The 25,396-nt window shown below is 38.6% G+C and overlaps 1 protein-coding gene across 1 annotated transcript; it reads left to right on the forward strand.

Moving 5' to 3' along the window:
- Window positions 1-4,399: 4,399 nt before the first annotated feature.
- On the forward strand, window positions 4,400-23,466 carry LOC119797917 (neuroligin-1-like; the record flags this gene model as incomplete). Its single annotated transcript, XM_038307181.1, has 7 exons — window positions 4,400-4,612; window positions 7,083-7,349; window positions 7,910-8,271; window positions 10,621-10,781; window positions 13,942-14,098; window positions 17,033-17,110; window positions 20,677-23,466. Coding segments are annotated over 7 exons (1,841 nt in total), but the record flags the coding sequence as incomplete, so codon positions are not given.
- Window positions 23,467-25,396: the final 1,930 nt, after the last annotated feature.

Genomic DNA, 25,396 nt, shown 5'->3' on the forward strand with positions numbered 1-25,396 from the left:
GTCAGCAGGAAGGCAGAGCTTCTGGAGGAGTTTAATCAGATGATCAGGTCCTGCAAGACACTGAATAATCCCTCCTATCAGGACCTGCTGCAAGAGTGCAAAGTAAAAACGGTTGCAAATATTTTTTTCTTTCTGGTGAGTTTTTCAGCTTGAACTTCTAAAAAAAAAAAGATTGAATAGTTTCAAAGAAATAGGATCTATCTTTAGTTGGAACTGGAGATGATTCACTACTCTAAGAGTAAAAATAAAATAGAATAGAAAAAAAACGTGGTAAATTATCTTTGGAGCAGTTTATATCGTCAGTTTCTGCGTCACACAAACTTGTTTCATGTTGTAACAGTTAAAGTGCAGTTACATTCATTTGACCCTGTAGTTTAATGCTAGTATATAAACTTTCTTTCTGCAGTATTCTAGTAAATTTGGCCATAATGTCTGAAGCAATTTCTCCTTCTAAGCAAGCATATGGAGAAGGTTGAATAAAATGAAATTGCTTGAGTAAATGAATGCCATGTTCAGGCCAAAAACGTTTTGATCCACAAGGGGTTTAAAAGCAAAATCATTGTTGGATTTTCCTCAAAGGCCTTGAAGACATCTTGAAGATATACAGTTATGCGTTATAAAATCTTAAAATAGGTAACTATTGTGATTTTTACTGTGGAAATGACAGAAATGGGTTGATTAAGTAAAGCATGGGTGTTTTTTCAACAAGCTGTTAAAGGTGTTAATAGCTGCAGGCAGGAAGGTTAGAGAAGCCTCTTAGTGAAGATGTTCAGTTGGTGTTTAAAGGAAAAGTTCAGTCAGCAGGAATAATCAATGGATCATTATTTATACCTAAAACTAATACGTTCTCATGATTTAATGAATTTAGCGTTAATCGGTAAAAAAATAAAAGTAATAATTTTCGTAGCGATCACTGAGTCTGGGAGCGGCCATTTTTGTCCAAATATAGTAGCCCCTCCCTCCTGCCATCTTCCAGCAGTGACGTCACGGTGCGGTAAGCCTAGCGCCATTCTCCCCGCTTTCCAAGCTAAATCAATGGGAACTACTAGACACATCTGCAATCAACAACAATTATTGAAGATTTCCAGAGGACTTCACCATTGAAATTCACCAGAGCTATAGTGAAACTGACAATGCCCACGTGCATGGCAGCTGGATGCTGGAATACATCGGGTAAAAGTGAAAAAAAGAGTTATTCCACCTTTCTGATTCCTGATCCTCCACGGACGGGTTGGTCGTTGGATCGCCAACTTGAAGAGGGAGGATTTGCCATCGAACTTCTGGCCAGAGAAAAAACCCGTAATATGTAGCCAACATTTGGAAGAAGAATGTTTTCAAGATGACTTGGATAATAGCGCGTTGTGACAAACACCAGATACAGCACTGGGACTTGATCAACAGCCGATACCGCACCGTGACGTCACTAACCAGTAGGTGGCAGTAGTGTTCTTTGACAAACATGGATGCCTCTAATTCAATTCTATTCAGTTTATTTCTATATCTCCAATTCACATCATGTCATCTCAGGTCACTTTATAGATCCAGATCATCCAGTCAGATTGATTCAAAGTTTTCTATCAAAGGAAAACCAGCTGATTGCATCCAGAGGAAGAGATCTCTCTACAGTACCCCCCCCCTCCCCCCCCCCTCCCCTCAGCTTCTGTTCATCTTTGATGAAAACCAAGAGTCTGATGTGACATAATGTTCCTGAGGTCTGGTGACATAATGTGAATAATTATAGTTTTTAAGCTTCTTTAATTATTCAATTAGAGCTTTGAATCTAGATAAGATAAGCTTCAATGTGACCATAAAGAGTTTATGATACAACTTTTCCTGAATGTTTAAATAATAATAAACTATTTATAAAACAACAAAAACACAACAGTTGGAAACATTTTGATAAAAAAGTTACTTAATTTCTTCAAATAGATTGAATAAAAAAAAAAGAGCCGCTGTCGTACGTTTGCAGTTCTTTTCATCCTCAGCTGAATGTATTCATTAGAAATGGTAGGAAATCACTCATCATCCATGTGTCATCTCTATCTACTCCAGTGGAATCGACTTAACATGATGGTATAAAAAGCTACGAGTTTAAACACCAATTTAGCGTTTGCTTTGCTTCCTCGCTTTCTGCTAAGAGTCTGGCACTATTTCACATTAAAAGCCTCACAGCAGTCAGGAACGTATTCCCTCCCCTTTCCTCAAAGGCTTTTAGAGTCAAACATTTATCAAAGGCTTCGAGCTCTGCTGGCTGTACTGTAACAATAAACAACAACAACAGCAACAAGCAATTGGAATTATGTAGCGTCTGGAAAAGGTATTTCTTTTAAAAGAGATGGAGTGGTACTTGGGGAAATGACAATAGCGTCCTTGACTGAAGTATACTGCTGCTCTTATGAAGATGGAAAACAAAAAGACTACCTCTCTGTTGTTTGTTTATGTTTGAGAAATACAAGGAAGAATACTAATTTTCACTTCAAAGACGTGTAATGTCCTTTATTTACTAAGGGATGATAAAGAAACTCCATTTACAGCAGCTTCTTAAGGGCAATAAGCTGGAGAGGGAAACATTAGAGCTGAGAGAAGTGTGTGGATTTGGGGGGGGGGGGGTTATGGGGGGGGGGTTAGTTGGATGCTTTTAGAACAGAAATAAGAAAGATGAAGAGCTGTGGATTAATTAATTACCTCTCTGTGGATCTGTTCTTGCCTTTCATTCAGGAAACGTTCCATCTGATGAATGTTTGCATTAAGATGCTTCCTAGCTCCCATCAGTTAGCATCCTGATGCTCCTGCCAAGAGAACCATGAGGTTTCCCACAATCCTTTGCTTCTCAGAACTTATTGAGCAAACAGCTAATGCCCTCACCTGTATATCTTTTGGGTTTTATGGTGGAATGCTTTGACAATTTGCCACATTTCAGTAACTGTGGATTTTTTAGTAGTTCTCTTCTTTTTTCCGAGCGGATGATGCATGTTGTAGAAAACTAGCAGAGTAATAATATCAGTGTTTGTTCAAATCATGCCTCGTGCATAATGTCCTGTTAAGTGGACATACCAAAAAAAAGAAAATTAAAATCAATCCTCTGGACTTTGTTTCCAAGTTTGAAGACGTTTCTCTTCCATCCAGGAAGATTTTTCAATTCAAAATGTCAGAAATAGCGTTTAGTTCCAGGTTTTATCCAGCAGCCCAACAAAGTCTGGTTTTAGTTTAGAAAACATGCAAATAGAAACGGATGAACGGGTCCCCCCCTTTGGAATGGGGGTCGTTTGGCTTCTTTGTTAGCCTGCAATGCCCCATACCTGTCTATGTCTCTGAAAGGGGGGTCGTTAGAGGGAATAGTTGGCCTGGCTAATTAGGTGAGGTCTTCTGATGATAGCGGGATGGAATCAAATCTATCGCTGCATTGGAGGTTTTTGAAATCTGAGTCCTCCCCCTCCTCTCTATTTAAGGTTGGTTTTTCTTGCTGGATGACTGAGAATCTTCACCAGCTTAAATAAAAAATAATTTCTCCAAATATAGAGTTAATGTTTAGTAGTTTTCCTCGTTATTTTTTACTTGATGCTAAAATATATTTTGAGCTGTAAAGTTTAAAGTGAATTCTTGTATTGTAAAACAGTTGATAGAGATGCCATAGGAGGTTTGTGTAACTTGCAGTTCATGGCCAGTAGTTGGCAGTCTACTGCATGATGCATAAGGGGTCTTTCTAATGGACTATGTGCATCTAAAATATAAAACTCTATATTTATACACAAGAAAAGTGACTTTTAAATGTTTGTCCACTGCAGTGACAAATATGCATGAAAGGATTAACTGTTTTCATGTTAGATTTAATTGTTAAATCATCTGATAGCAAAATATTCTACAAATACTCCAGATAATCATTTGATGTGGAAATAATTTAGTAAGTAAAAGAATTTGTATTGTAATGATCAAATGTGCTGCAGCATGAGAAGTGATCAGTTGTGACATCATCTAATCAATCAGTTTGATTGATGCCTTCATGACGTAATGATGTAACGCTCTGGCTGCTTCTATCATGCAGTATTTTAGGTCTAACAGAAGTTTCAGTTTATTAAGTCACTGGGTCAGAACAAATGTCCCAGTCTGGTCTACATGTTAGATATTAAATTGTTTGTCCAGATTGTCTCCAAGATAAAAAAAAAACACCTTCAGCTCTTCTTTTTCCAAACTCGTCCTGTTTGTGTGAACATCTGCCTCTCCAGGCTTAAAATGAGTCTGACCAATCAGAGTCTAACATGTTATTAAATGTTTAAAATCCTGTTCATGTTTGAGGCCGTTGAGATGATTTATTTTCTATCTCAGACTTTCTCTGCTTTTGTTGCTGATGTCTGGGTTAGGTTGCTGAACCCTCTCTTCTCCTCTTCGTTGTCTGTTGCAGGTTTCCTGAGTACCGGGGACCAAGCAGCTAAGGGGAACTACGGCTTGTTGGATCAGATCCAGGCTCTGCGATGGACCAGTGAGAACATAGCAGCCTTTGGCGGTGACCCGTTACGCATCACTGTGTTTGGCTCGGGCGCCGGAGCTTCATGTGTGAATCTGCTCACTCTGTCTCACTATTCAGAGGGCAACCGCTGGAGCAACTCCACCAAAGGTGAACCTCTGAGAAGTCTACACTCATAGATCTAGGCCGGAGCAGCAGGACTCACAGAGAAGCTCTGGAGATCTTGGAGGCAGAAATGAAATCCATCTCAATATAGAAATTCATTCCAGAATCTAGAAGAAAAACATATCTATCTAAACATATGGGAGGGAGGAGTTATACTCATCACACTTAGCCTTGATTTAAGCTACACACAGCATAGATCAGGGATGTCTAGAGTGTGGCTTGTGGGCCATTCGCTGCCCTTTGGCTCATTCTGTAAAGACGTATCAGCAGCAGAGGTTGATGCAGATGGAGGCTTTTGATTTTTAATTAATGAATAATTATTACTACCATTAAAGTGTTCTTACAAAGGAAGATGTTGCAAACATCACAGATTTTTTCTTTTACTAACAACATTTCTTAAAGGAATAGTACACCCAAAACATGATTAGCCTTCATTTTCTACTCCCCCCCATGCTGAACAACACTCTGGAGTACTTTTTTGATATCTCAAATGCATCTGGAGATCTGGGAGGCTTCTTGCTGTCTGCTGACATTCAAATAATGGAGGTCTATGGCGCCCGAGGCAGAAAGGTCCATAAAAGTCCACAAAAAACGTGTCAATATTCCTCCATACTGCTCGTCCAATGTATTCCAAGTGTCCTGAGTGGGTAGCATCCATAATTTACTCGAAACGAAGTCATTTAGAATGTTTTTAGAGCATAAACAGTAGTGTATAGGATTTCCTAAAAGCGCGTTCACAACGCTACGGAAGCCGGCAGACCAAACCAGATGAAAGTGCGCATTCAGCGTCTGGTCTGCCGATAATGCAAGCGTAGAAGAAGAAATGTGCTGTTTACCTGTGCAAAGAAAGAAACAACGAAAGAAAAATGTCTGAGGACTTCAGTGTTGAGGAAGAGCATGAGTTCTTTGCCGAGCTGAATGCGCTGGTTTGGTCTGCCGAGGTTTCCGTAGACTCGTGAACGCGCTTTCAGGAAATCCTTTACACTACTGTTTATGCTCTAAAAACATTCTAAATGACTTTGTTTCGAGTAAATTCTGGACGCTACCCACTCAGGACACTTGGAATACATTGGACGAGCAGTATGGAGGAATATTGACACGTTTTGTGGACTTTTATGGACCTTTCTGCCTCGGGCACCATGGACCTCCATTATTTGAATGTCAGCAGACAGCTAGAAGCCTCCCAGATCTCCAGATGCATTTGAGATATCAAAAAAGTACTCCAGAGTGTTGTTCAGCATGGGGGTGAGTAGAAAATGAAGGCTAATCATGTTTTGGGTGTACTATTCCTTTAACGCTTCACAAACAGGAGCAAATCTATTCAGTCAAAAATCTCAGACCAGGATCTGCTTTGATTCATTTATTGATCTTCAGTCATTAAGCAATGATTTATTAATGAAAGAGAGTCCAAATATTTAATTATCATCTGAAATAATACATTTTATTCTTTTTGAAAGCTTTTCTTTTATCTTTTCCTACTTTTACATAATTATTTAAAGTGTTGCCACGTTGATTTTTCTGCTCCATCCTGAATGAATCATGTGACCCAGGAAGCCTTTTTAAATCAGTCTGAGCTCCACTTAAACACCAGAGCTAACTAAATAAAACACAAAACAGATGTACTGGTTCTCAGATGTAGGATTTAAACCAGAGGGACACGTGAGGCCGTGTCTTTACTAGTAAATCCATGACTAACCGTCTATTGGCCCAAAGTGGTCTAATAACATATTCCACCAACGGAGAATGTTTACATTTTTTAACAGACATTTTGTGCAAAAACTAAAATCTATGTAATACATTTTTACATCATTTTATTTTGAATAAATGCATTTCCCCAGGATTTGACCAGTTAATTTAGATCATATTGCATTTAATAAACATGTTTTATGTTCAAAATAGAAAAAAAAACTTCTCTGATAATATGGCATAATTATTTCAGTGTAAAGCCAAACACTCTATTAGCAGATCGTCTTACTTTCCGGCTCAAATTAAAAGTAAATACATTTATTTTAACAAGTTTCGCATATTTCTCAATCAGTTTTTGCAGAACATGGTTACTAATTATTTTGAGTGGTTGTAAACCTGGCAGTTACAGGTCTAGCGCCCCTAGTGGCTCAGTGTTGCTCAGTGTTGCTTTATAATTCAGTTCTCTTAAAGAAAAACAAGACAAAAAGAAAATATACTTGTGTTTTCCCTTCTTTTTGTTGAGTTGAATGGAGAAAAAAAAACACTTTAGGTCTTTTATCATTTTGGCTTTAGTGTGTGGATCAGATTCTGATTGCAAAGACGGTCTACGGTGGTCTTTCACAGTCAGAATCTGCTTTGTGGTCCAGGACTCTGACAAAAAAATTAACTTTGACTTGAAGCTCCCTCTCAGACAAAATATAAAAGTATGACTTTTAGAAGAATAAATGAGCACACAATGTAATACCCACTCCTCCATTTTTGTCCCCAGGTCTCTTTCAAAGGGCGATTGCCCAGAGTGGCACAGCGTTATCCAGCTGGGCTGTCAGTTTTCAACCAGCCAAGTACGCCCGGATGCTGGCCCGGAAGGTGGGCTGCAACCTGGAGGACACCGTGGAGCTTGTAGTGTGTCTGCAGAGGAAACATTACAAAGAGCTGGTGGATCAAGATATCCAGCCAGCCCGCTACCACATCGCCTTTGGTCCAGTCATCGATGGAGATGTTATACCTGATGACCCTCAGATACTGATGGAGCAAGGTATCCATTTAGTTTCTACTGAATAATCTGAATTTATCACTGGTGGCTGTCCACACTAGAACACTTAAACATGAGTCTTTGTAGTAAAATATTCTTTCCCGTCATAATTTGTGGACATTAAGATCTAAAGAGAAGCGCCATCTCCTGGTCAGACGCTGTACTTCAATGAAAGGGTGGAGTCAGAGGAAAAAAATATGCAAGAGGTCACTTTAGTGGCTGGGAGTTGGAGGGAAGGTGGCCGCCACTGGGCTGCCGTTTGACTGGGAACGGCCATTTTGAATGACTGCTGCTGTAAAGCAGCTAAGAAGGACTAGACCACGGTGCTCATGAACCTCTAGAGATCTACCATAGAAAACACTCAATCTAAGTGCATCAGTCTGGGTCTGTAGATTCATGGGACAGAGGAGTTTTCCTCTATATGTTCAGTTCAGTTTATTTCTATAGCACCAATTCACAACACAAGTCATCTCAAGGCACTTTACAGTTCAACCAGATCATACAGTCAATATATGTCTAATGACAATAAACACGATTCTGTTTCTGATCTTTGTCCTTTTCAGGGGAGTTTCTCAACTATGACATAATGCTGGGAGTGAACCAGGGTGAAGGCCTAAAGTTTGTGGAGCTCATCGTTGACAACGACAACGGCGTCCAGGCCAACGACTTCGACTATGCAGTGTCCAGCTTTGTGGATGACCTCTACGGTTACCCAGAGGGTAAAGACATCCTGCGAGAGACCATCAAGTTCATGTACACTGACTGGGCCGACAGACATAACCCAGAAACCCGGCGGAAGACGCTACTCGCCCTTTTTACCGACCATCAGTGGGTGGCACCAGCTGTGGCAACAGCTGATCTACACTCCAGTTTTGGGTCACCGACCTACTTTTATGCCTTCTACCATCACTGTCAGACAGAACAGGTACATCTACCTATAATGTTGTATCTACAGCATCGGTACTACGTTAGAGTTTGTTTTATGTATTATTGTATGAGACATAGCCTGGTGATTTACCAAATGAAATCACCATCTTTAAATTCCATTTGAACCATTTTATAAGAGAATGATTAAAATAGAGCTCTGGAAAAACAATCTAGAAACAAACAAAAATGTCTTAAATTAAGTGTATTTACCTTTAATTTGAGTAGGTAAATGAGGTAGTTTGCAAATGGAATGATTATTTTTACTCTTAACATAAGATGTTTATATAAAATTCACTTGGAAAAAAGACAATGCAATTGTGTTTTCTTATTTTAAATGTAAATTGTCTTGTTCTATTGGCAAGATGTCTAATTTATCTCCTCAATTCAAGAACAAATGCACTTATTTTAAGAAAACAATGACTTATCTAGATTTAGATTTTTTCCTGTGTGGACGCCTTTTCACACCATTTTTTATCCTTACAAGGATCCACAGGAGGAGAATTTCTCTTGTGTGTATGCACGGTCATATAAATGTAGATTTAGCCTGTTAATACAGGTTTAGTGCTAGCAACATTAGCAGTTGACCTCTTCCCATTGGTTTCTAGTCTCTTTGACAATAAGTAAATATTTAACCAAGCAGCAGAACCTCCTGGTTGGTGGAATCACACCTTATGGTTTGAATAAAGCCAAACATTGGGGTAAGAAGTCAGGCTGATGTTAGAATCCTTCCATAAAATGACCTAAATCAAAGATGAGGACCAATACTGAGCCTCCTGGAAAACTTTTCTACTATGAAAAACGAGCCAAAAATTAAAAAAAGCCTTCTTTCACTCTTTACATCGTCCTGCAAAGCTTAACTGAGGCCCACTGCAAAAAAATCAAAATCTAGATAAGTCATTCTTTCTTAAAATAAGTGCATTTGTTCTTGAATTGAGGAGGTAAAAGAGAAATTTTGCCAATAGAACAAGACAATTTACACTTAAAATAAGAAAACACAATTGCATGGTCTTATTTCAAGTGCATATTATCTAATTATCTTATTGTAAGAGTAAAATTACTCATTCCATTGGCAAACTATCTCACTTGTCTACTCAAGTTAAGGGTGAATACACTTAATTTAAGATATTTTTACTTATTTCTAGATTGTTTTTGCAGTGAATTTTAACATGGTTTAACTTAAAGAAGTTTAATTCCTGGGATAATGACACCTTTGTTTGTTAAAAAGCTGATAAAGGATCGACTGATGCCTTATTTTTGTTTTTCTGCTGCAAGTGGGAAACTGCAGGTGTCTTTCTGTCTTGTTCATGAGTGACGATTGAATAAAGTGGGAGATGAATAGAGGTGCAATGTCTGAACACAAGGGAGAGGCTTTGGTTTACTGGTTTACCTCAATGCAGAAACAGCTGAAGCTAAAGCCTGTGGGTGCAGACTCAGTAAATTACAGAACAGGGATAGTTTTTCATAGAAAAGAGTTTCAGATGTTCCCTGTTTGGAGAAAGTCTCTGGGATCATTCAGGACTTCCAAACAGATTTGATTTTTATCAGACTTCATGAACTGTGGATCTAAACCTAAGCAAGCTGGTTGGATAAGCCGACATCAAGCATTCAGTTTGCAGATTTCCTTTCAAATATCTACTTTTTCATTAATTGATTTAAACCCATAATTAATAATAGGAGTCATTATGGCTTTACATTCAGACTTAGACAAACTTTGTCTAATTTCATTTTGTACAGCTCTCATGACTTTTCCATTTCTTAAAGTGTAGCAGAGATCAAATGTAAACATTAAGAGAAAAAAATGTTTTTTGCTTATAAATGTTTTAAAATCTGTTATTATTTTTTTTTATTTATTTACTAAAAGCCATTTGAATGTTTAGGTTCTCTGTTTTTCAAATATATCTGCATCATGAAATCTCCTGATTGAACTGAAATTTTACAATTCACAAAATTCACACTTAATTGTTGTAATAAACTGGTAATAAGTAAATATAAATAATGTCATAATGTAATAAAACTTGTAATAATTAATTTAAGCCAGAACATTGATATAATATTAAATTTTCACATTAAAATAGTTCAAAATATAAATAACCAATTAATCACACAGCTACTGCAATTTAATGTCGTCCTATTTGTTTGTATCTCTCACCATCCAGCTGTTTTAAAAAATAAAATAAAAAATGTTTTCATTCTTGCTTCCATTCATCTAAAACGCTTTTATCACTGTTTTTAGTCTGACTTGCGTGATTTTCCCCAATGCTGCTCTGAGAAGCATTATCTACAAATGTTGTGCATCTGTTTTCTAGATATAACATCAGTGTGATTTGATTGATCTGCTGCTCGTTAGGTTCCACCGTGGGCGGACGCAGCGCATGGAGATGAGATACCGTATGTGTTCGGTCTGCCCATGATCGGCCCCACGGAGCTGTTTCCATGCAACTTCTCCAAGAATGACGTAATGCTGAGCGCCGTTGTCATGACCTACTGGACAAATTTCGCCAAGACTGGGTATGAATGCATCAGACATGTAGCTAATAGAGCGTTTTATATAGATTATATCAGACTGAGCTGAAAATTAGAAATTCTGTGGCTTATTTCAGCAGGATGATAAAACATTGCTATGGTGCAAATAATGTAATGAAAAGTACTGAAATTTGCTCAAAAATCACTAATTGTTGTATTTAATGTTGGAAAGATAAAGACGGTATGTGATAATATTAGTGGTTTTACCTGCTTAAAGGTTTAAAAAGGCAGAATGATCAGAAATTGGGTTTAAAACTCTGCAGAAAGCATCAGAGAGAAAGAATAAAAGATAAACAAGCTGTGCAGGCGTGATAACAGCCTGAAACATCAATAACTATTAAAATAACTCGTTCGTTGCCAACAGAGGGGTGAATTTTAGGATAATCCAAAATGTTTTAAATTTCTTCTGTTCAGGATTAAATAGTTCTTCCTTCCAACGGCCTGAAAAATGTTTATTATTAAATCATAAGACGGTCCTTCTGCTCTTATTTGCAAAAAGCATTTCAGTATAAATTTTCCTTTATGTGTTTAATAGTTTAATGTTAATAATTCTCCACAAAGAATGCAATAATAAAAATAAAGGCAATTAGAAAATAGATTAAACTTAAATCTGTGAATTTAATGTAATTTCAACCCAATTTATTACATCACAGCAAAAACAAATGTTAGAAAATATAACTACAGTTTATCTTAAGCATTTACAAAAAGAAATAGTTGAATTAAATGTTAAAACCAAGCTGAGAACTAAAATATATGATAAATTGGAAGTTCTTTCATCATCTGCTGCTTTCTTCTTTTAAATTAATACTTGATTATAAAATGGAAGCTATTGTTTGACTTTGAAGCCTTGGCTTAGATTTAATTATTTGGAATCTAATAAAGATCAGATTATTTAATCCCAGATGCATAAAACTCGCCACCAACTGGTTCTAATTAATTTAATGCAGTTTATTTATATAATGACGTCGACTGATGAAAATAGAAAAGTGGAAGATTAGGACGATAAACTAAACCTGATCTCATCAAACAGCGTTTTAGATTTTTATATTACAAGACAAAATCTTTCAAATTATAAATTATAATTTAGTCATTGTTTTTTTTAATCCTTCCTTCATGATTGTCCTACGGTTTACTTCCCACTGGTTCCTGTACCTTTAATTTAGACTTTTTTTTTTAAAGCCTAATGACTGGAAGAGAAAGCATCAAACCAAGAATGTTCGAAGCTTCCAGACATTTAGTTCAGGGTTTTGTCCAAGGATAATTGGAACAACACACAATTACCATTATAAGCCCATGAACAAGTCAATTATTTCATTGTAATTGTGTTTCCTCAATACTCGGCTCCATTTGATGAGTGAGAGGGTTGTGAATTGTACTGCTGGGTTTATGGGCCGCATTCTTTATACACACCCTCCACATCGCTTTCAAATCGCCATTAATTAATAGCCATGCATTGCAAAGGAACATTCTTTATGGCATAAAATAAAATTAAAATTCCCTTTTCCTGCCTCTGTCTCCTGTTGCCTTCCAGCCAAGGCAGTAATTGTTTTTCCGAGCACATAATGGGGGACATTGGCTTTTTCTGAGTCCTGCCCAGTAACCCTGAAGGGAACAGAGAGGCGCTAATGATCTACATATATAACCTCAAATTGACATGGAATGCTGGCTACCTGGGAGATTTATACCACCCATTTGAATGGTTAACCATGTTGCTGATGACCCAGCTCCCTCTGCCTCTCTCAGACAATGGGACGCTCAGTGAGGCTGAATGGGCCCCTAAGCTGCTGCTGTTCACCTCAGATTGGGACTTTCTTTAACGTTTGTGTTCAACTTTCCTATGGAAGCCTGAGCAGAATTCCCGCTGATTGTGAACCCTTCCCTTTCAGTCCACAGGCTAACATCCGATGGAAACAGAGCTTAACATTTTTAATTACAGTGAAAGTTAACGAAATAATCTGCATTCAATGGAAACATGCAGACATTTACATATAAATAAACTCACAATATGACGCACAGTGATGTAACTTCTGACATGCAGATGTTTTTATCATTTAAATTAAGACTAAATGGGATCATATCCACCTGAAAACCTTTAATTCTATCAAAATCTGTCAAAATGTTTCCTTAGATTCCTTCTTTCTGACCTTTTTTGGGAGAACATCATGTATGATTTCTAAAAACTTGGTGATTCACATCGTATGAAACCGGTGGGCTGTTCCATTACAACATCTTCTTAGTTAAACCCGTTAGCGTGAGGCTAATGGCTCAGGATGATATTTTATTTCATTTTTATAATCACCCTCTGGTCTCTTGGTGTACATTTAAATTTCTCCTGCATCAGTTCTTTACCATACCAGGGGTCTCCAACCTGTGGCTCCAGAGGCGCATGTAGGGGCCGCCAGAGCGGCTCGTCGTGTCGTTGTCTAAAAACAATAATATTCTGAGAAAAGTTTTTGATTTACAACAAAAAGATTTATTATTTTGGATAGAGGTTTCTAAAACAGACTAAATTGTTTAATTGCCTTTCTGGTTTGACATTTCTTAGTTCTAGTAAGTATAAATGACCCATTTTAAATTAAAAAATAACCTTAGTAAGATGCTCTTTAATTTTGTTTGTAAAAGTACAAAACTTTAAATGTTGATAGTGAAAGCTGAACCACAGTGAGATTAAAAAGGCTTCCTCCCTTATTTTCTTTTTATGAGCCATTTAGATGCAGACCTGCTTAGCGTGCTTTGGATTATCATCCCATTTTAAAGCCCCTGTGTGCTTCAGCACCTGCTGTGCAGGATTCCTTAAATGTGTCGCTTGGTTAGCTGGTTTGGCCTACTTCGTGTTGTCCCACGGATTCATTTTCCTGCCTCTATGTGGGCCTGGGTCCAGCTGTGAAAACAGAGCTAGAATTAACAGTTTCACCTCAGTTGAATGTAGCAAAGAGGGCGATTCCTTTCACACCTTATTTTCCTAAAATAGCTTTTTATTTCTTCCAGGTATCTTTGTTTAATCTTAAATGTTGAAACATGAAAAAAATAAATAAATCAAACACAGAATTAACCTGTAATGGGAGAAAACTTCACAAAACTTCATACTGTATAATAATGATCGAGTTTCCTTTAGTTTTATTGTTTAATTGCTTCTTTGTTTTAGGGACCCAAACCAACCTGTACCCCAAGACACCAAGTTCATCCACACTAAGCCCAACCGCTTTGAAGAGGTGGCATGGACTCGTTACAACCAGAAAGACCAGCTTTACCTGCACATCGGCCTGAAGCCTCGGGTCAAAGAGCACTATCGGGCAAACAAGGTACGCCATGGCCTAGCTCTATCTTTAAAAACTCTATTTTTTATATTTTTATATGTTCAAAAAGTCACCTATCACTGAACTTCTCAAAACGGGCTAAATTTAGGCTTCACACGATGGTGGTGACCGGCTAATGTTACACGAGATAGAAAAGCTCTTCACTATTACAATCAAAGACCATCAACAGAAATTCATGAAAATTAAATAAGTCTTTGCTTTTAGTTTTATTTTTAATGTCTTCTAAAATCTTTATTTCAGACCAGTTGCGGTATTTAATGGACAATTGTACAGATGCTGGAGTGCAAACCTCGCAGTGCCGTTAGGAGTTTCCTGTTATAGTCTAAAAATATATGTATGTCTATATATATATATATATATGGCACCAGATAACAATGTTTTTGGTTTCCAGCCTATTTTCTTGCCTACATCGACACTAAATTAAATTCAGTCCAATTTAAAAGTACTTGCTTTTATCCCAAAGTAAATTAAATGTTAAAGTAATTCATGAGAAATTTTTAAACGAGTTTTATGGGTTAATAGCTGTAGGCAGGAAGGATCCTCTGTAGAGGCTTGTCTTTCATGGGCTCGGGAGAAGCCTCTGACTGAAGACAATTTGATGTTTAGTAATCGGATGAAGATGTTGCTCAATCGCTTCATTTATGAAGACTACTTGGTGGTCCTTCGCTGGTCCTTGGTTGGTCCTTGGTTGGAGGGGATTTGGCTGGGAGTCCCATGGGAGTATGCTGCCATTCAGCTGCCGTTTCACTAAGAAGCACCATTTTTAATGGCTGCTACTTTATAACTCTACTCAGTTCTACACACATCAGTCTGGCTACTGCCAGGTTAAGTATTTTTGCCCTTATAACAAAATAATTACATTTTTTTTCTAATTCTAATAGGAAATTGTCTTAATTACCTAATAAAATTAAAGGAGATTGCAATTGTTTTAAGAAAAATAAACTATATATCATATTTTTGCATTGCGTGCATCTTTTCTCAATCAGGACCCATCATCTATACTCTGCTAATTTATTTATTACTTTACTAATTAAATAAACTTGCGATGAAAAAGAAACTTCCACAAACCTCATTCTTAAATCATTTTCTAGGATGGGTTATCATGATACCTGAACCACCTGTTTTACCACAATTTTACCAATAAATATGGTAAAAAAAAAAAAAAACAACAACATAAAAATCTTCAATGCATCAATTTAATATAAATCTGCCTCGTTAAAAAAAAAAAAAAAAGTTTTTCCTCTTTTCTAAATTGAAGCTGGAAAGTTCCTCAGAAAAGGGACGTCCTAATTTTTTTAATTAATTTAGAACAAAATGTCTACTTATTTTAAGCATCTTTTACTCATTTTAACATCATTCTTTTCAGGTTAAATTAGAGAAAACTTGATGTTTTTTTTTATTTTTATTAGATCTCCCAAAATAATGTTATTTTCTGTCAATTTTCATCATTATCTCCAGTCCTTCTACATCAGGCTGAAGGCCTGTAGCTCAACAACTGTACCAAATAAAAGCTTGATAATAACAATCCATAAAGTAAAGTGCATCTATAGTTTTATTGGATAATTGTTGCATAACTGAGTAGAGGTTGTTATAGATCTGTAGCGGTGGTTCACCCATGCAGAATACATGATAGATCTGTAGAGATATGCAGTAGAATTAACATTTTATTCCTGGCAGCCTGACTTACAGTAGCTAATGATCAAATGATGCAGAATGTCAGTCGGAGAGCATGAGGCAGAGTTCTATGGTTGCATCATGACTTTCTGCAGAGGTGTGACAGGATGTTAATTCTGGCAGCACAGCCTTTCGGGAATTTGCTGTCAGACAGATATTTTTCACATTTTCTCATGTTTTTGTTAAAAAGGTTTTTAAATGAGACCCTGAATCTAAAATAAACTGTTAGTTCTACTGTAGCAGCCATTCAAAATGACCATTCCCAGACAAAAGCCACCTGACTGATAGCACACTTCCAGCCACTGCAGTGACCCCCTCTTGCATATATATATATATATATATATATATATATATATATATATATATATATATATATATATATATATATATATATATATATATATATATATATATATATATATATATATATATATATATTTCATGTTGCACGATTGTACCATAAAAAATTCCTAGTTTGTGAACTCCTTCACTAACAATGGCAATAAACCCGATTCTGATTCTGATTCTGATATGTTTTTACTCTGACTCCACCCTTTAACTGAATTACAGGGTCTGACCAGGAGATGGCGCTTCTCTTTAGATCTTAATGTCCACAAAAATGACAGAAAGAATATGTTAGGACAAAGATTGATGTTTAAAAGGGAATTGTAGGGGACCAGCCATGGACCAGCCAGAGGACATTCAAGGACCAGCCAAGGACAAACCAAGGACCAACCAAGGACCAGCCAAGGACAAACCAAGGACCAACCAAGGACCAGCCAAGGACCTACCAAGGACCAACCAAGGACCAACCAAGGTCCAGCCAAGGACCAGCCAAGGACCAACCAAGGACCAACCAAGGACCAGCCAAGGACCATCCAAGGACCAACCAAGGACCAACCAAGGTCCAGCCAAGGTCCAACCAAGGACCAGCCAAGGACCAACCAAGGACCAGCCAAGGACCAGCCAAGGACCAGGCAAGGACCAGCCAAGGACAGTGGGGAAAATTTGAATGGTTACTAATGTAACTACCTGGAAGTGGATTCTGGAGTTTTTTTTTAAGCAAATTTACACGAAGTTGATGTGAAGAATCTGAAGGCGTTCTTTGTTTAATTCGGTCTTCTATCTTCTCCTTATGGCCAGTTTTATAAAGAGCTGTTTGACCCGCCCTCTTCTAACCTGACTCTCTGTGTATTTTTGAAGGAAACCTTAAATTCCTGCTTTTCTTTCTTGTTCATCTCTTAGGTCAACCTGTGGTTGGAGTTGGTCCCTCATCTTCACAGCCTTAACGAGGTCACCCCACTCATCCCTACCACCACCAAGGTTGGTACCATTCACTCACAGTTATTTCCTGGGTTTTGGCAAAATTAACATTTTGTTCAGAAGTTTCCTGGAGGCAGACGATGAGCTCTAACTGGAATCCAGCAAGAAAAGGAGGAACCAGAACCAGACCTTTCACTGTGTTGCCAGAGTTTACAAAAACTGAGATGCTTGTTTTCTGAATTTGATATCTTAGTAGCTTTAAAACACATTTAGGAAAACACATGGTGACCAGCAGGTCTGACTGTCTGGTACAAACAGTGATAATGGTGAGGCTGCTAAGTGCCAGGAGGAATTTCACCAGTTATACGTTTGTTAAAAGGCTGCCACTGGCCAGAAGGATGGTTCAGCACAGAAGGACAATATCATCAGGCCAAACTGTGGTGGTTTACAGTCATCTGCAGGCCAGTTATCAGGAATGAGGAGGTTCTAATTCCATACAGGGAAGAACGCCGGTCTGAGAGAGAGGAAGGATGAGAAACCATCTATACTTAAACAGAGGTGGAGGCCTCTGGGTCCAGTTGTCCCCTTCATACAACGCTGTTACTACATGCATGACTCACCCTTCCTCCACACAGACTCCTTCATCCTCTGTGACTATGTTACCACTGCAAATACGCCAGAATGTAGATCTCTAATAAAAGAGAATGTCTGCAGTGAGAGAGGTAAACCATGACTTAAAAAGCTGCTATGTGAGAACAGCCATAAAGGGAAGTTGATTTTGGTTAGAAATGATAGAGCAGGTAGTTGTGAGGATAAACCTAACATGCTCAGTTAAACTAAAGGATAACTCTGTGTAAAGTTCTTCACTTTAAACTGTTTAAAAGAAAAAACAAACAAATTCTGGAATCATCCTAAACAGCAAAGACTTGAAGTGGTTGTTTTCTCTTCTACCTCATCAGTCTCACTTCTCTCATCAAAGTATTATGGAGCAATTTTGTCCTCCTCTCTTTCACAAAATGGTCTCTTCCTGCGAAGGCAGCAAATATAACCCCCCAGCTCGGTAATATAACCCCCCAGCACGGTAATATAGCAGCCATTTAAAATGGCCCTTACCAGTCAAATCCTAGCCGAATGGCAGCCCATTGCCTTGAGATGACATGTGTTGTGAATTTGGCGCTATATAAATAAACTGAATTGAATTGAATTGAATTTCCCTGCAACTCCCAGTGAAATCCCTCCAACTTCCAGCCACTGGACTGACCCCCTCCTTCTCCTGGGCGTGCATAATTTTTTACTCTGACTCCACCCTTTCACTGAATTACAGGGTCTGACCAGGAGATGGCGCTTCTCGTTAGATCTTAATGTCCACAAAAATGACAGAAAGAATATTTTAGTACAAAGAATGATGTTTAAAAATGTTTAAATAAGGAAATGTAAGGGATCAGCCAAGGACCAACCAAGGACCAACCATGGACCAGCCATGGACCAGCCATAGACCAACCATGGACCAGCCATAGACCCATTAGGACAGTGGGGAAATGTTGAAGGGCTGCTACTGTAGCTACTACTTATTATGAAGAGTTTTTTGCTGCTAACAGACTTACTGTATATTCAGAGAAATGTAACAGCCTGTGATAATGTAATATGTCTGAACACCTCTCCTCTGTCTCTGCTATTTAAAGCAGGGTTTTCCAGAGGTGTGTGATTCTTTTTCAGGCATATCTGGTCCTGGGAGCTTCTGCACCTTTACCTGTACTCCCTGATCATGTGTGCATCATTATTTTCCAGCACAGTCTAAAGTATTAACTCTGAATAGCATATCAGATAACTCGGATTGTGTGTCTGTCTGTCTTGACCTGAAATCAAATGGGTACAACCTGCACGGCCAGTAAGAGCTCCAGTCTGCTCGCCAACCCTGATGAAGTGGTATGGATGAATGTCAAACTGGAGTTGTTTTTTTTTAAAGGAAATTATTACATGCCCCCCCCCCCCCACCCCCCCCCCCACCCCCACCCCCCTCCAAACAAACCAATAATCTTTCAACAGGTATTTAAACTTTTAAACTATAACCCGACATTTATCTCCTGTTTATTTTCCTTGGGTCTTAAAAAGGACGATTATTTCAAATATAGGAATAAAAGAGCGCCGCGGCACATAGCGCTGCCAAATGTCTGATGTCTGACATTGAGAAGTGATAACGTCATTGAATGTCAAGCAGAAGAGGCATCTACCCTTAAATATGTTTACAAATGTCATTATGCACAGCAACACAAAGTAACAGCCTGGGAGACAAACTGTATGCAGAAAATAATGCCAACTCCAAATAAGGAAATAGATAATATCAATGGATATTATAAGATAATTATAATCGTCTATCAGCCATAGCAACAACACAGCATCAATGTTTTCCTCAGGAAGATAATCTGATGCAATTGTTTTATAAAAAGGTGAGAATTTTTTTTTTAATAAAGATTTAAAACAGCTTTTTTTTATTTGCCCAATGTTCTAAATATTAGGGCTGTTTATAAATAATCCTGCTAATAATCAAATTGACAATTAGGGGTTATTTCAGCCCAAGATGGTCCAATGATTAACCTTAAACAGGGTTTTGACCAACTGTCCTTAACTTTGTTGTATTTGGATTTACTCCAAAAAATGTTTTTATTTCCTAACAGATGTGGTAAGATAACGAATAGCAGCTTATTGTATGAGATCATGCATAAGGAAATGTTGATAATGGTCACTGAAATGAAGCAATGTTCTAAGACTAAAGCAGTATCTTTACAAAGCAATGGGAAAAAACCAGTTCTGTTTACCAGTTTCTGAAAGGTTCCTCTACAAACAGCTGAATCATGGGAATGATTTGACTTGAACCCCAGTGGGCCTCAGCAGATGGCCGCTCACACTGAGCCTGGTTCTGCTGGAGGTTTCTTCCTGTTCAAAGGGAGTTTTTCCTCTCCACTGTCGCTACAAGCATGCTTAGTGTGAGGGATTGCTGAAGAGTCAATGAGTCGATGCAATCAGCTGGTTTTCCTTAGATAGAAAACTTTGAATCAATCTGACTGGATGATCTGGTGAACTGGAAAGTGACCTGAGATGACATGATGTGAATTGGAGCTATAGAAATAAAATGAATAGAACTGATTTTCCCTGATAGAAGCTCACAGCTTTAAGGTTTTTAATCTAATGGGATTCTTGGCTTTTAATGACCTCTAATTTGCAGGTTGAAGAAATGAAGGCATTTCATAGTTGATGTCTTTACAGTGGGTATCAGTGAAGTTTCTACTCTACTATTTCTAATGTAGAGTTTGGCTAAAATAAAAAGAACAAGTTATCCCTTCAGAAAATCCCAAACTGTTATGAGACTGAGTTTACTTCCTGTTATATAACATGATCCTTTACTGCTGTCAGGCTGATCCAAAATTAGGATTAATGTCAGAATAGCACTGAAAAATCGCTAAATGTTGGTATTTAGCATACGGTTAGGTATATGAGAGCTGACTTTGATTAGAATATGCTATAAAGACCAAAAATGCTTCATAAATAGATATCCCACCAATCTGAAATTCTTTTCTGCTGAGAGTCAAAGATCATCTACTGACTGCAGGTCTTCTGTCCTCCTGCAGATTCCTCCACCAGAGGCCACCAACCGCACACCCAAGACCAAAGTTCTGGCAACCAAACGGCCGAATCCAACTCCATTCCCCACCGAGACCCCGGACAGCCACAACCAGCCCCACCTGGTGGACCAGCGGGACTACTCCACAGAGCTTTCGGTGACCATCGCTGTAGGAGCCTCTCTGCTCTTCCTCAACATTCTGGCCTTTGCTGCTCTTTACTATAAAAAGGACAAACGGCGGCATGACGTGCACAGACGCTGCAGCCCCCAGCGGAGCGCTGCCAATGACCTGGCTCACACTCAGGAGGAAGAGATCATGTCTCTGCAGATGAAGCAGCACTCAGACCTGGACAGGGACTGCAGAGGGGTGGGGGACTCCCTTCACCCGCATGATGTGGTCCTGAGGACTGCCTGCCCACCGGACTACACCTTGGCTATGAGGCGCTCGCCAGACGACATCCCGCTCATGACGCCAAACACCATAACCATGATCCCCAGCACCCTGGGAGGGCTCACCTCTCTCCACTCTTTTAACACATATCCCAACAGTGGGCAGAACAACACTCTGCCTCATCCACACCCTCACTCACATTCCACCACCCGGGTATAGCCCAGTGGACAGAGCGCGCAGGCCGGACTCTGACGGCCGAGGCTGAACGCTATCTGCAGCGCTGCAGCAGAGAGTTCAGGCCGACAAGGAGTTCAGTCATTGGCCAAGTGTTGCCAAACACTACTGGAATGACACTGGGATCCTACCACATCCTGTTAATACCCGAGGAAATATAGTAAAAGCTTTCAGACGCTTTGGACCAGAGGATCAAAAAAAAAAATATTAGTAATTATGTTTTTTGTACAAAAACTTAGAAAGACATAAAAAAAAGTTGGGGCAAGAACAACGTCTCAAGAGCTAAAACATTGAGAAAGATGTTTTTTATCATTATTTTTGTTCTGGTGTTGGAGCTACACAAAGAACAGTAAAACACTTTTTCTCTCTAGCGACAGTTATGGCCTTCGGGATTTTTTGACAAACGACTGCTTGACAGTATTATCTGGAAGCAGCGCGAAGCATCAGACACGCCTTGGAGGTGAGAAGAGGGGAGCACTTTGTAAAGGAAAGAAAACATATTGTTTTCCTTTGGCATTACTCTGCAGAACGCTGTGTTTGCGGGGCACAAAGCAGATGCCGTGCAAACCAATGGAGGCATGTCTGAACATTGTAAATGGAGGCTGTGTAAGATAAGCCAAAAGCAGTTGCCAAAAGGAGTAAAGCAAGGACTAAAAACTTCAACAAAAACAAATCAGAAACAGACCCTGTATGCACAACAGAACCATTTTGAGGAAAAAAAAAATCTTGCAAATACTTTTCATCCTTTTATTTTTGATTAAAACAATTTTATTGTATAGGACCTATTTACATATCTAAGCACCAAGGCTGTTTAAGCCCACTTCTCTTGGGCGGGGTGTTCATACTGCAACCTGCCTGTCGGCTCGGGGGGACGTGGGAAGTGAGGACGCGCCGACCGGCTTTCTGGCGGTTCCAACTATAACGCAGAGAGCTGGGGGACAAAGGATAATCGGGATATTTTAGCACGACGCGCATGACAATTTACCTGCTTGATGGCTGCTCTGCTGATTATGTCATTAATAAGAATAATTTTCACCCTGTTCTTTGCGTTGGAGAGATTCAAGAAATATTTCGCTATTGGATTACTAGAAAACACATGCTCTCACCGAACCTTGGGAAGCGCAGTCCTGGTTGCTGATGTCACCGGATGGATTAAGACGGCGTCGGGACAATACTAAGGTTTTCTTTCATTACATCATAAAGCTTGAGTGGGGCTGGACATATAAGGACTAATTTTGTACTCTGTGTGTTGGTACTACCTTTTGATAGTGGTTAAATCAGATTACATTGTATCAATCAAACTCATTGTACCTTCAGTTGAAATCAATGTTCTTTGCTGTTCTACCTATTCGAGCACCGGACCGAATCAAAGTAATTACCTGCACTGTTTATTCCATTGACCTCCTGTTCCCCCTTTCTTTTATCCCTGAAAGCGTGGAGAGGTACAACACCGGAGCACAACTGGTAAGGAAAACAGAGGCTGAAATTAATGAAAAATGTGGAGAAGGATTCCATCTCCAGGCAACGTAGATTTGCTAATGATTTATCCAACAAAGCTCTGCAGCTCCAGAGCTACTTAAACATGAATGCCTATAGATGTTTAATTCAAGATAAAAGCTGGATATATGACACTGGGTGGGAGTCTACAGAAATCACGGTACGAGGCTGAAAGGCATGGCGAGGATTAGGTTTGGTCAATTCCCACAATGCACATTTTCTGTAGTTTTTATCATTAGTTGAATCAGACGAAGTGTCGGCGAGTAAAATAGGATGATCAAAGGCAAAAGGTTTTACCTCAGCTGCTTAAAACTTCTCCGCTTTCTTCCTGTGCAAACAGCGGTGGGGTTCACAGCTCCGTCACGCTGGCACGGCCAAATGAGGCTTTCTGAAGAAATATTTCAAAAAGTACGCACTCATTCTAAAAGCACATTTCAGGACTTCTGAGGTGAGGCCATGTGAAAAGGTTAGAAGCAGTTAATATTTAATGTGCAGCACATGAATCACTTGCCTTCTTAATTAAGTATGAACCAAGTTTGTTCCCGAGGCTGAAGCTGATGACGAGTCTGAAAGGGGAGAAAACCAAAGTGCAGCTCAGTTTGGATGTTAGCTAAATAAAAATAGAAGAACATTATCTTCCTGAATCACACCAAGAAGGACGCAAACTTTTTCCTTAATTCATTTTGAATTCTTTCTTTCTTTCTTTCTTTCTTTCTTTCTTTCTTTCTTTCTTTCTTTCTTTCTTTCTTTCTTTCTTTCTTTCTTTCTTTCTTTCTTTCTTTCTTTCTTTCTTTCTTTCTTTCTTTCTTTCTTTCTTTCTTTCTTTCTTTCTTTCTTTCTTTCTTTCTTTCTTTCTTTCTTTCTTTCTTTCTTTCTTTCTTTCTTTCTTTCTTTGACTTTGTGTTTTTATTTGCAGTTATATTAATTTAAAGGTATATTGTCACATTACAAACATATAGAAAAAACCAAACAGTCGATAATGATAGAATAAGGCTTATTTCTCCAGACGTCCGTTTCTGATAGATCTTTGATAATCTGTTTTGAGCCTAAATAGAACTCCAGCAGCGGGTGTGATGAGCTGAGATAATAAACAGACGTGGCGCCATCTACCAGCAACACCAGTGACCGATCCAATAACGTGATTATCTAACTTTAACCATTTACAAACTAAGGTTTCCAGATTTTGATGCTTCCCTGCAGTAAACTTTATTTTACATAATACTAACGTTGGTGTTTAAAGTGGTTTGATTTAACTCATCAGCTGACTATTCATGTTCATATTCTGAGCTGTAGCAGTACGTCAAAGGACCCTTTTTATCTAAACTTGTATTTCTACTAAACTATGCTACAGAATGAGCCTCTCCTATTTAGTCAGCTGCTGGCTGCCTACGTTCTGCTGCTTAGAAAGACGACAAAGGTCTGTCCTTTTCAAAATAGGGGCACTTCAGCTATAAGACATGAAATAAGAAAGAAAAAAATTAAATTATCACATTTTAAAGACTTGCTTTGTAAAATATGGTGAAAAATATGATTTTGGTCCACAAGCAAGTAAGATGTCTGGCCCTCACAGTTCTTTGGCTTCTATAAAAAGCTCTTCCCATATCCTGCTGTGTCAGGCCTTTCCTCTGCCTAAACCAGAACACGTCCAGGTCCGTCTGATGGGCGCTAAGGAGCATCTGGACGATCCACAAGAGGACTGGGAGAAGATGATCTGCTCACATGAAACCAAAATTAGAAACTTTGGCAAAAATTCATCTCTTACTTGAATGAAGAATAATGCTGAGCTGCATCCCAAGAATACCATACCTACTGTGAAGCATGGGGGTGGATGCATGATGCTATGGGGCTGTTTTTCCACTAGGAGTGGCCTAGTCAGTCTGCAGACCCCAATAACAGAATACTTGTGGAGGCAGCTGAAGGTCCATGTTGCCCAGCAACAGTCACTGCTCAAGAGGAGACTTAATTCACTACAAAAATGAACTAAATATAGACAGAAATGTCTTAGATTAAGTCTGTTTACCCTTAATTTCAGTAAGTAAACAAGATGAAATACCAATGGAATGAGTTTTATGACTCTTAAAATAAGATCATTAGATAAGATGCGCTTAAAATAGGAAAATTTAATTATTACGGTAAATGTTAATTGTCTTGTTCCATTGGCAAAGTGTCTCACTCAACCCCCCCACCCCCCCAATTCAAGAAAAAATGCACTGATTTAAAAAAAAAAGAATTTTCACATTGTTTGTTAGTGATGGAGGAATGGGCCAAAATACCAGCTGCAGTGTGTGCAAACCTGCTGGAGACTGACAGGAAAAGTGGGACCTCTGTCTTTGCCAACAAAGATTATGTTAAAAAGAGTTGATTTGATCTTTATTGTTGACCAAATACCAATTTTCCACCATAATTTACAAATAAAAATAATAATAAAAAAAGACAATGTGAATTGTTGGACCCATGATGAAAATTACAGCTGTCTCTTATCTAAGTAGGAGAATTTTCACAATCAGTGGCTGACTGAATACTTTAGGCTATGCTGTATAAGCAGATAGATCTTTCTGCATAGAGTTTACATGTTTTCATTGTTTCTGTTGGTTTTTTAGTCAAA

Source organism: Cyprinodon tularosa, unplaced genomic scaffold, assembly GCF_016077235.1.
Source record: "Cyprinodon tularosa strain WSP-4 unplaced genomic scaffold, ASM1607723v1 ctg601, whole genome shotgun sequence".
Classification (NCBI taxonomy): domain Eukaryota; kingdom Metazoa; phylum Chordata; class Actinopteri; order Cyprinodontiformes; family Cyprinodontidae; genus Cyprinodon; species Cyprinodon tularosa.